Source organism: Leptonychotes weddellii, chromosome 13, assembly GCF_054177405.1.
Source record: "Leptonychotes weddellii isolate Sample4059 chromosome 13, ASM5417740v2, whole genome shotgun sequence".
Lineage (NCBI taxonomy): Eukaryota > Metazoa > Chordata > Mammalia > Carnivora > Phocidae > Leptonychotes > Leptonychotes weddellii.
Window position 1 is genome coordinate 66660501 of NC_138381.1, and position 12184 is coordinate 66672684.

A 12184-nucleotide genomic window follows, 5' to 3' on the forward strand; every position below is an offset into this window, starting at 1 on the left:
TGGGGCACCGGCAGTGGCAAGGAATGACTCTCTGTCCTTCTTACTGATGTGGCGGGAATGGAAAAAAAGCCTCCCGCAGACCCCACCCTGTCTGTGAGGGCAGTGCCTCACCCACGGCCACCTTCCCGCCTCTCAAGCTGGATCACACTACCCTTCTGTTAAAGCAAGAGTGCGCCATGACCTGAACGCAGGTCTTCCAAGCTTGTACACCCTCTCCACTGCTTTCCAGCTTGACATCATGCACTCTTTGTGCAGGGAAGGATTTTAAGTAGACTCCACCACGCCCAGCGTGGAGCCCAGTGGGGGGCTTGAACTCATGCCTCTGAGATCAAGACCTGAGCTGAGATCAAGAGTTGAACGTTTAACCGACTGAGCCCGCCAGGCACCACAGGAAAGGATTTTTTAAACTGACAGTGCCTTTGGGAGCAGGAATGTCACCTAAGTCCCTGGGACACTCTGACTTACCAAAAGGTTGGGTATAGAAGAGGCGCTTAAGACTGTTGTCTGCCTACTCTAAAAGGGGCTCACCTGAATCACATATTGTTATAGGGAATGTAAATTATACATCAGCAAGCGGGACTCAACCAACTCATTACGTGAACGGCTCCGTACTAGCAGCCGCCTACACCTCCAATTCCTCCAATGCTGGCACGTGTTGCAATTCCGACGCAGGACACAGACTGCAGAACCTGGGTGTGTCAGGTATGGCTTGGACATAAAAAGTGTCAACAGGCAAAACAATACAAAATAATAAAGCATAGTGTCTTAGTGTTTCAGTTAGCCCAAATATCCTAGTGTTAATCTGACAACTGTTACTCTGGACAAATTTGACACAGTGGCCCTATTATAGTATTTAACCAGCAGCCAGCTAATTGTTTTTGATTGTTTAAAAAGACAGTATTGCTCTGAATAAATGTTATAGGGTGCATTGCAAACTTTGTTAAATATTAAGTGAAATGGAGCAATGTGGGGTTAGACAAAAGGGAGACCACCTCCTACAGACATGCGTGTGTGCGTGCGTGTGCACACGCCACTGTGCTGAGACACCTGGGGGAAGCACTGCCTCATGCAGGACAGAAGGGCAGTTAGTGGAGGGACAGGAGGGCCAGGAGAAGCACAAAGCGCCCAGGAGCACTGCCCCTCCTCCAGACAGCAGACCGGTCAGAGTGTACTTAACCCTTCGGGCGCTTTCATCCCTCGACCAGGAAAGTGTGGAGGGGAAGGAAGGCAGAGACGAAGAGGAGGTCACAAGCGCACTCCTCCCGATCTGGAAGGGGAAAAAGAAACACACTCGGGAAAATACAAAACAAACAAAAGACCCTACGCCTCCTTTACCCAGGGCTTCCCAGTAAAAGAATCCTAAAAACAAACTCACTCTGTGAGATCAATGCTGAAATTTCTGTGACGGGCAGGCTCAGTGCCATGCTAGATGATGACAGGTCCCCAGAAATGTTTACTCCTTTAGTGAGATGCCTCCCAGAAATTACTTGGAATTTATAAAGCTACTTTTCCATAAGAGAAAAGGTAACACCTAGCATAATTTGTTAATTTTGTCAGATAGTCTTAAACGAATGTTTGTTTTTTAATCAGGATATACTTGAAATAAGAAACTATATGAATGGTTCAGTTGGTATAGGTTATTAAGCTACTCTTCAGTACAGATACAGAACTTTAGCAATAAAATGACATTGCATTCTAAATGTTTCTAAAATTACAAAGTATACTGTGAAAACTGACAAAAGTTGCTTTTCCTAACTTTTGTTTTCAGTTATACAAAAATAAGATCCTTAAGTTAGTTCAATGGCATTTCCATTACACCAAATGTACCAAATCAATTGCCTTAGAATGTTTTAGCCCCAACAACTTAAGTTGAAGTAACGGACCCCCAACTACAATATAACAACACTGAAATTTTACCACACTGAAGCCTGACAAAATTAAACTTAAGTTTTAATTTACTAGACCATATCCTTTACTCTGCATTTACTCTGAGAATTTTTTGGAAACTCCTATAAAATCTGACTGAAGAAATAACAACTTTCACGTTCAAAAAAGATAAATACTACTCTCTGAAAAAGCGTAAGTTCCAAATGTCTGTAACATTTTGTCAAAAGATGGGTTTTTAAAATAAATTAATCCAAAAGAAATGTAACATTTGAAAACCTCACAACACAATACTTATTCCGTTGTAAAACAAGGTGGTTAGCAGCCTGTTACAGAATGCAGTCTTTGGCATACAATACTTGTAAAATCGGTATAGAGGTTTTACATTTCCCTTTTATGAAATGACAGAGCAACACTGTCTCCATGAAGGGGAGGAGGGGGATGCAGAAGCTAAGCAAGCAGGCTGACCACACATGGAGAGGCTGCGGAGGCCTGGAGGCTTCCAGGCCTACCCTGCACACCCAGGCCGCAGACACACCTGCTCCACCGGGAGGGGCAGAGAAGGCACTCTGAATTCTAAGGGCTCCATTTCACAGAGGGGCACCTATCTGTCTACCTCAAAGAAGATGGCACTTTTGCTGGTGACCTTTACCATTTGTTTTTGTTTTTAGAAGTGGGGAAGAAAGCTTATTACAAAAAAAGTTCCAGTACTGACTGGCTGGGAAAGATATTATGGATATGAGGGAGGAAAGGGCGGGGGGGCTGAACAGGAGCCAGAATCCTGAACTTTGTTGGAAAACTTTCCGCCAACGGCCCTGTCTGCCTGTGAGAGTATAACAAGCATCTGTTGACATGTTAATACAGCAAACACAAGGATAACTCTCCTAGCCCAATTTGGCAAAGCAGAGACACAGGGATCTGCAGGTTCAGAGAGGGAGTGCAGGAGTCAGGCTGGACAGAGAGTGAACAGCGGAAGCGCCAGTGGTGTTACTTACGTGCGCGGGGAAAGGCTGGAGTCTCGTCCTGCTCTCTTCGGGGTGGTTCACTTCTCCCATTGGGAGATATGGTTTCTGACCTGATCCCGTCTCGTACATGGACATGGGCCTACTGCCCCGGGCAGACGGACGTCGCTTTAAGGAAGAGTGGTTGGAAGTGTCTGTATACTCAGAACCAGTTTGCACCTGATATATATTGGTTGTGGCCTGTTTCCTGAGGTTCGAATTTTCACTCTGGAGTGTTTGAAGCTGAAAGAAATGTTTGGCAGTGGGACGGTGTTTTTCTATAGCAAGCAGAAAAAGCAAACACCAAGTAAACGCATACAACTACCAGCTTTAAACAGTAAGAACAGTAACAGCTAGCTGGGTTGAAAGTTACAGGCAACTACAAACAAGAACTCGCTCTCCTAGAATGAGTGACACGCAATCAACTCACTTCATCACTCAAGCAAATTAAACAGGCTTGATTTCTCATTGCAGAAAGGTTACAGTTGGGACTTTTAAAAAACAAAATGTCTAACCACTTAAAAACTGGTCATGGTGGGCCTGGGAAATGTTTGCAGGCGAGCCAGACTCTGGATTCTTCTAAGGCTGTTTCAAGCAAGAGCTTGAGATCATGAAGATTTAGGTAACCTGCTTTTCAAATGAGCCCTGAGCAATTTGCAAATGCCAAAAATGCCAGCAGACACCATGGAAGCAGCACAAAGATAACCAGAGTTGCTTTGCAAAGCAAGAAAGACAGTGAAGTTCAGCTTATGAAAAATCAGATGGGCTACTGCTTCCCAAAAAGCCAACAAGAAAAATTATGATCAACAAATTTTTATTACAGAATACTCTTGATATTCCAAACAATTTAGAACTTCTTAAAAAAGAGAGGGAACCAAATCATGGTAAGTTTGCTATATTAACATATCACGAAGAAAACTGGAGGCCTATCGAACTACGTTAACATCTTCATCTGAATGCTCCACGTAGCACGCGTCTTCCCTCTGGTGATCAATCAGCTTTGAGCCAGGGCCGGAATATTTGGCCTCTCTCTCTCCTTGGGCTTTGTTAACCAAAAACACAACCTCAGCGGTGTTGGCTTTAAATACTCTAATCTGCCTGGCACCACCCTATTTTAGTTAGAGGCTGTCACTTGGAGACCCTGATTGCTCCTTCCATTCCTCACATGCAGGCTGCTTCATGGTGTTTGATGAATTAGTTAAGGGATCAGCAAGGAATCGTGTTACTCCTTAGCGTCTGGCATCTGAAACACAATTAACTGAGTCCCGTCTGCACGGTGTCCTTTCCCTCTGGTGCTCCTTCATCTTCCGTGACATTTTATAAGCTGGGTGTGGTGTAAGTTCAGCTGTCTACTCTTTGACAGAGACTGTAAACTCTGACCAAATTCCCCACCAGGGCCAAGGCTTAAGTCCGCAAGCAAACGTATTTGCACCAGAAGATCATTACTTTTTCAATAGCAAACCCATTCAGTGTTAGGAGTTACTTTCAATTTTTATTTAGAAAGCACCGATCTGTGAATAATACACCAATAGTGGCTGCTCCTCTTCATTAATTAGCATCTTTTCCAAGCAACTGTTAAATATGAAAGATCAGATACAAATCATGCTACTTTGTCAACTATATAGATACAAAAACTTTTACCTAATTTTGAAATAAAACCAACACATCTTTGCAAAATAAGCAAATTCTATATACTTTATAGTAATAGTGCCAAATTTGGGGGACAGTCTGATTTATACTGCCTCTGCCACAGAAACACCCTCACTTCTGTTTTTTCCAAGTATGATCCACTAAGGAGTGACAGAGTGCTTCTACACCACAAAGGCTTACAGGGTTTAACTTCTATCTGCAACTCATTTCCCAAAGAAAGAACAGCTGCAAAGTGACAAGCAGCCACTGAAAATTCCTACATTCCAGGATAGAGACAAGCATAAGGTGCCTGTCAAACTATTTATTAGGGAGCCCATGTCCTAAAGTGAAATGGACACAGTCCGGAGAGTGAGGAGCAAAAGTGACACATGCCCCTTCATGAATGACTAGGGTGTCTGGTCACGTGCCTATGTAAAAACCTTCTCATAGAGTTTTTCAGATAACGCCTTGAAATCTGAAACTTCATCTTAACACTTGTCATGCCTCTAAAACATCCAGTGCAGATTTTACTTGAATGTGTTTGATGAGCACGAGTTCCTTGTCTTGATTTTAAAAAATTTTAGTCCTTGGTATTTAGAGAGATGTCCTAGAATAAATGTGATTGATGCTGATCGTAGTAAGAATCAGACTATACATGTTTGTTTGGAAGGAGTGTAACAGGAAATGAGAAGTTACAGGTAATTCAACAGCTCCAGAAATCAAAAGCATTTCTAAGAATTGAGATAATCCATGAGCAATGGTAAATAATTTCACTCTGCATTTCTTAAGGCTCAAGACGTTTGCTTTCAGAGATATGAGGTTATCTCTGGTGATTTCTACAAATACTAAAGGAGCATTATAGCAAAAAAAAAAAAAAAAGTGATACTTAGCAGACTGATTTACATTGGCAAAGTCAGCGTGTTTCAGAAAAAGTCACCTCAACAAAAATTATTAGTTCAATTAATGGGACAAACTGTAATTCATTAAACAAAAGATATTTCAGAAAAGACAGAAGTGCAAGCCCTGTCTGATACAGAAGGGCTCTTGGTCTGCCCTGTTCACGGCTGCACACCAGCCCTAGATGGGACCAGGCTGGCCCAGAACAAGGGGTGAATTAAAATCTGGTTGATCATCAGGCAGTATTATAGGTTTGGGGCCATATATCTAAAAAAAATCATCTAGAACTCCACACCAAAAGAATCCTAGACCAAGCCCCAGGAGAGAGTACACTGCAGTGTCCTTCCCTGACAGGCAGAGGGGACAGACCTCCTTCTAGTTCCCTGCGCTTCCTTTAGGGGACACAATTGGGAAGGACCCAGCCGCACAGAGAGTGCACCTTGTCCTCTGTTCTTGATAATGATTCTGAAACATCACTCTTCAAATGGCAGAATTAAGACACAGGTACATACTTCGTTTTGTTTCTGTTTAAGGGAAGTGCACAAAACCTCAATTTGGAGAACTGAATGACAGGGACAGCCGTCTCATAGTTACATACACAATCTCCCTCTTAAGCATATTCCTTGCTACTCGTAACCACACTCTTTTTAGGGATTAATATATTCATATATTTCTGACTCTCCCAAAAGGCAGCAAACGAGAAAATCCCGGGCAAATGGGATTGTCTCTTACTAGTGTACAGTTCTCACTAGTGCAAACGAAAATGTTTTCTTATACTTACAGAGTCCCTACTCTGTGGCGGGCCCTGCTCTAGGCTCTGAGAACATCATAAATTAGTAAGTACTGGTGAAAAACCGAGCGGGGATGTGGGACAGAGCTGCCAGAGCTGGGTAACAACCGAGAATACGAGCAGAGATGGCACCCTCTGCACGGAGCGCTGAAAAGCACAGACACCTGTTCGGGGCTTCTACCTGCTCTGTCTTCGTGGTGTGATTCTTTAGAAGGAGCAGTAGGAAGGGGCGCACCCACACTCTCAGGAAGCACGGCATACTGCAAGGGTGGCTGCCACCAGGTTGCTCTGTGCCAACCGCCTGGGAAACTTACTCTGGATTTATTTCTATTCAAAACCACTTCATCTGAAATATCCAAATACATACTGCTTCCAAAAAGCTCGGCCCAAAGGTTTTTAGGTCTGTTACAATAACTGCTTCTCTCCCCTTTGCCCACCAGCATTATGCCTGGGATTCTTCCTTATACTACGGGGTTAAAGAGTCAATCATCCTGGCATTTATTAACGTGTTACCTTTTTCTGCATAATTCTCAGCTCGTCACTCAAGTTGTTATTCACCTTCATTAGCTGTTGTATCTTGGCCTCAGAAGCCACTAGAGCGTTTTTGACCTCCATAAATTCCTGCACAGTGACTGGTCCATCTGATAAATCTGAATCTAGGCTCTAAAAATAAATTGGGGAAAATGTTCACAATCTGAGATGATGGTAACATTCAAGACTCACAGCTAAAGAATTTCAAATTCTGACCATGCCAGCTGGACTGCAAAGTTAATCAAACCAAATCAAGGCTTCTGGGAGGAATGCAAAAGTAAAGCTTAAAGGTAGGGTTACTGTAATATCTGAAAAGTTAAATTAGAGTCAATATTTTCTAACAGAACAGGGAGCGCGGCCACAAATCTAGTCTGACGAGGACTCTCGGTGCGTTTGTCTTGTATTCCCTGCCTTCTCTTGCTCGTTCCTTTTTCTTTTTTTAAATTCGTTCTCTCAGTAATTCCTTCATTCCAGCCTATTTGTATTGAGCATCAGGCAGTGTTCTAGGGACTTGGGATATATAAAAAAAGAAAATAGACAAAGATTCCTGCTTCCATGGGGTTTACACCCCAGAAGAGTGGGAGATGGACAAAATAAAAATAAGTGACTACATAGTATGACAGCAGGTGACAAATGCTATGGAAAAGAGAGAAAATGGAGCGGGGTGAGGGGCTGGGGAGAGAAGTAGGGGTGAAGGTGGGTGCCTTTTAATGAGAGGTGGGCTAAGCCTTCGGGTAGGTGAGACATGAGTAACAGCTGGAAGGACATTAGTCCTGTGGCTGTCTGGAGGAACGTCTAGCCAGCAGCAGAGCTTAGCTAGAGGCAGCAGGTGTGCAAGGCAGAGAGGAGGACACCAATCAGTAGGATCCCGTCATGACTTTGGCTTTTGCTCTGCATCTGGTGCTTTTGGGGACGCTGGGCAGGGGCGTAGCAGATGGGACGAGTGACTCTTGCTGTCCCTGCCTTATTCCCTGTATCTACTGATGGCACTATCCTTCTCGCAGTCGTGTGAGCTGGACAACTCTGGACACATCTTCTGTAAGTCTACGTCCCCGCTTCAAACATTCGAACTTATTGCTGAGACCTCTTTATCTGTCTTCCTGTTTGTCCATTCTCAAATGTTTGCTGAGCTCCTCTGTGGGCCAGATCTGAGACGAGGTCCTGGGGACTCAGCAGCAGGTGCACCAGCAGGCCTCCGCTGCCTTCTCCTCGGGCCCACACTCACTCGGCTACTGTGACTTCCCTTCCATCTGGACCCTTTCAGCACAGGCTCCAGGGCGACCTCTCAGCAGTACCCCAACTGGGTTTCCTTCCTCTGCTCTCTGATCTACCAAGAACAGTCCTCACCAAAGAGAGGAACGAAAATTGCTGACCATCGACCTCCTGCCCTAAGAGCTTCCTGGGCTCTACACTGCCTGCCAAGGTGTGGACTCTTCCGTCTGACGTCACGCTCCTCCATGATGTGACGCCCGGCCTCTGCTACAGCTGTGAGTCCCACTCCTTTTAGGCTGTCTCTACACATGAGCGGGTTGTGCCAGATGCCCTCTTTTACCTTCTCTCTGCCTAGACCACCCTCCCCTGCCTCTCCACATACCTAATCCCATGCATCCTTTAAGGCACATGTTGACAGGCATCCCACTTACACAACACCCCCCTCCTGCCCCTTGAGACACTTGTTCCCGCCAACAAGCTGGGTCTCCTCTCACACCCCTACCCTCCGCTTCCGTTTGTGTTTCTTATGACATGTATCCCTTTGTACCTCTGACTGCAGTTCTCTCTCCTACTAGGCAGGGACAGCCTCACAGGAAAGGGACTAGGCCTCATTTGGGAGAGTATGATCCAGAGAAGTCACTTGGTAAACATTTGCTGAAGGAATAAAACACAATAGCCCCTCCTCACAAGTTTTATAAAATCACAATTGAGGTAGGGCTGTGCTTCAGCAATCAACTTAGGGACACAGGACCCTCTATTTTAAAACGATTTACCTTGTTGGCCCAAGCTAGTAGTAAACCCAACTTTATCTCCAGAGCACTTTTCACAGTGGTTTACAAATAAGGCGATTTTGTAGGAGGAAAGATTCCAAAGAGAAACATATTCTCCCTTTCTGTGTGCAACGTGTCACCTCACCTTCTGCCTGTTTGCTTTGTTTGCAGTAGCTTCCAGATCTGTGTCTTCGTCTGAGGCCACACTGTCATAATCTGGCTGGTCATTGTCTTGACTCTCAACGCTGTGCTGGTTACTGATTGTTTTCAGTATGAGCTCCACATTGTCTATTAATAGAAGCAAATTAACTTTTCTTCAGGCTTAAAAAAACTTTTTCCCCTAAAATCCACTGGGAGGATTTTTGGGTTTAGCCATTTAAAGACTAAAAGAAAATGACAGAAATAACAATGTTATATTCACACCAATATAGGAATCATAGAGCAAGTTACCAACCAGACAGAGGGTCTACTATCAACTGCATAGAGGCATTTCAGTGTCCCTCTGGGTCATTCACCAAATGTGGGCAAATTAATTAGGTGGTTTGCAAAGTGCTGCTCAGATTGAGGAGGTAGGTTCCCGAGTTTCTCATTGGAGGAGACAGAGTATAGTTCCAAATCAGGGAACTAAAGTCATAACTAATATAAAATTAACTGTGATTCAATTTTAACTGTAACTTGTTTACAAGGTAATGTCACCGAAAGGAGACTGCTAAAACGGAGCCTAGAAACTTGGTGCTCAAAGAACAGGCACGCGCTGGCATTTAGTCGGCTGACTGCCAGAGAGAAAGGGGAAAACAGAACAACCCAGTGGACACACACATGCACACCAGGAAGGTATGGTCTACAGGGGAGTAGGGATGATTCCATAGGCTCTCACACATTTTGAATAAAAGATTTCACAAATTATCTAAGTCTCTCCAATTTCTCCGAGGCAACTAACTCAAGCTGACGTCTGATTTCCAATAAGGAATTTTAATTTTTCAAATTAGTATTTAAAATGCATGTATCATCTGATTTACAGAAGTAATACTCAATACAGAAAATCTGAGGGGTGCTTGGGTGGCTCAGTTGTTAAGCATCTGCCTTCGGCTCAGGTCATGAGCCCAGGGTCCTGGGATCGAGCCCCGTATCGGGCTCCTTGCTCGGCGGGAAGCCTGCTTCTCCCTCTGCCTGATGCTCCCTCTGCTTGTGTTCCCTCTCTCACTGTGTCTCTGATAAATAAATAAAATCTTAAAAAATAAATAAAAGAAAATCTGAAACTAATGGTAATCAATCACAGCCATTGATTTATTTTGTTCTATACCTTTCCAGTCTCTTCCCTACACATACAGAGTCCACGTCATCACTTGCAGTCGGTATGGTACACAGAGCTGCCGTGACGGCTGAATTAGCAAACCCTGAAGCACTGTTCCGTGGGGAAACACAGGGCAGGTCCCTGCCGGCCTTTGCTCACAGCACTTTTTGTTATAGCCGGTCAGCACAGAGCCTTACTTTACGTGTGCTTCTGTTTAGACGCCATTGTTTAAAAACACATTTATTTATTTATCTGAGAGACAGAGAGTGAGAGAGCATGAACGGGGAGGAGCAGAGGGAGAGAGTCTTTCAAGCAGACTGTGGAGTCTGACACGGGGCTCGATCCCACAACCCATGAAATCACGACCTGAGCCAAAACCCAAAATTTGGACGCCCAACTGACTGAGCCACCCAGGCGCCCCTGTTCAGACACCTTTAATACACATTGTTGATTCGTTAACACTGAACTCACAGCCAATAGCACTACAACTCATGTTTGAGTAAAGCTTATCTAACACAGGTATTTTCTCCATAAGGCACATCACAGCCTTCTTGTGCTAAGGAGCCCCAGATAGCACTTCAGCACTACGCTTGGGGGCCAATTTAAACAGCAGAATCATCAACAAGAAGCACAAAAATATAAAAACGTGGTACCAAGTAGACCTAAAAAGGACACTTGTTAACGGCATGACAGTTAAGACAAAAAGGCATACAAATAGCCTTGTTCAATTTCAGCTGGGAATGTGTGTTTTGGGTGATTCAAATTTTTTGCCTCTCTGCACATGTCCACAAGTTACCATGAAAGTGCTGATTTCGAGATTATAGATAGGTTTTAGTAAATAGATAATTTGCAAATATGGGATCTGCAAATAATGAGGACTGATTATGTATTTACACAGTACTTAATGTGGTATATTTACTTGTACATATATATGTGTATAAATGTTTTCCTTACAAAATGGGGACTATCCTATTAAAAAAACTAATTACTTTATATTATGTCATTATATATTCATTGGGGAAAAAAAGTCTGCACTATTCAAATATGTGATTCTTTGGGGCGCCTGGGTGGCTCAGTCGGTTAAGCGTCTGCCCTTGGCTCAGGTCATGATCCCAGGGTCCTGGGATCGAGCCCCACATCAGGCTCTCTGCTCAGCGGGGAGCCTGCTTCTCCCTCTCTCTCTGCTGCTCCCCCTGCTTGTGCTCTATCCCTCTCTCTCTCAAATAAATAATAAAATCTTTAAAAAAATTAAAAAAAAAACAAATATGTGATTCTCACTACTCTATTATTTGTTTCTAATGTTTTCAGTATTACATGTAACATCTCTGATCATTTCCCCTTGAATTAACTAGAAATAGAAATACTAAATCAAAGAGTATATTCATTTTGAGATTTCAAATCTATGTATGGACCCTTATCACTGCACCTTCACCAAAATTTAGTACATTTTCTTAGAATTTGCTTATTCCTGGTTGAACCAGTAAAATCAAGAACAAACTAATGTCAATTAATGATTACTGTCATTGGGGAATACTATGCTAACTGAAAATTTAATTTTTTTTTTTTTTAAAGATTTTATTTATTTATTTGACAGAGATAGAGAGAGAACAAGTAGGCAGAGAGGCAGGCAGAGGGAGAGGGAGAAGCAGGCTTCCTGCAGAGCAGGGAGCCTGATGCGGGGCTCAATCCCAGGACCCAGGATCATGACCTGAGCCAAAGGCAGCCGCTTAACCAACTGAGCCACCCAGGCGCCCCGAAAATTTAATTTTTATGGTATGTATTTCTTGTTTGTTTTATAATTAAAAATGTATTACTTCTATAATTAGGGGAAAAAAAAACAAGAAGAAGTATGGAAAAGTCAGGACGCTGAGCTACTAAACTAGACTCAACAGGGCACCTTGGAAATAGGGCTTGGTGTTCTCTACAATTTTAAACCACAATAATTCTCACCACAGACATCTAAAGTTTATAATAACAAATTTCCTTATTCAGAGCTCAGTTCTGTATGTAAGCAACAACAGGTAAACTGAAGTATCAATCAAGAGGGCTGATTTTTCTTCTGCCCTTTAATAAGACCTAAGTCAGACTTCTGGGTTAACTTCAGGATGCAATTTTATAGGAAGATCGGTGATCTAAGAGGAAAAAACATGTATCGGATAAATGTGAATAGCAGTTA

The 12184-nt window shown here is 43.3% G+C and overlaps 1 protein-coding gene across 13 annotated transcripts in view; it reads right to left on the reverse strand.

Annotated features, from left to right (window-relative positions):
* GIT2 (GIT ArfGAP 2) overlaps window positions 1-12184 on the reverse strand; it is a 49360-nt gene that overhangs the window by 12342 nt on the left and 24834 nt on the right. For 4 of the 13 annotated variants that reach the window (XM_081802023.1, XM_081802022.1, XM_081802025.1 and 1 more), the window contains exons 13-16: window positions 8860-9002; window positions 6715-6864; window positions 2880-3128; window positions 1178-1267 (exon numbers count right to left, since the gene is read on the reverse strand). In XM_081802023.1, coding sequence (XP_081658149.1) covers window positions 1178-1267; window positions 2880-3128; window positions 6715-6864; window positions 8860-9002 — 632 coding nt within the window. Of the gene's footprint in view, window positions 1-1177; window positions 1268-2879; window positions 3129-3682; window positions 4458-6714; window positions 6865-8859; window positions 9003-12184 lie in introns of those variants that run through there. The other 9 variants (XM_081802024.1, XM_031032952.2, XM_031032949.2 and 6 more) reach the window with 8 other exon arrangements.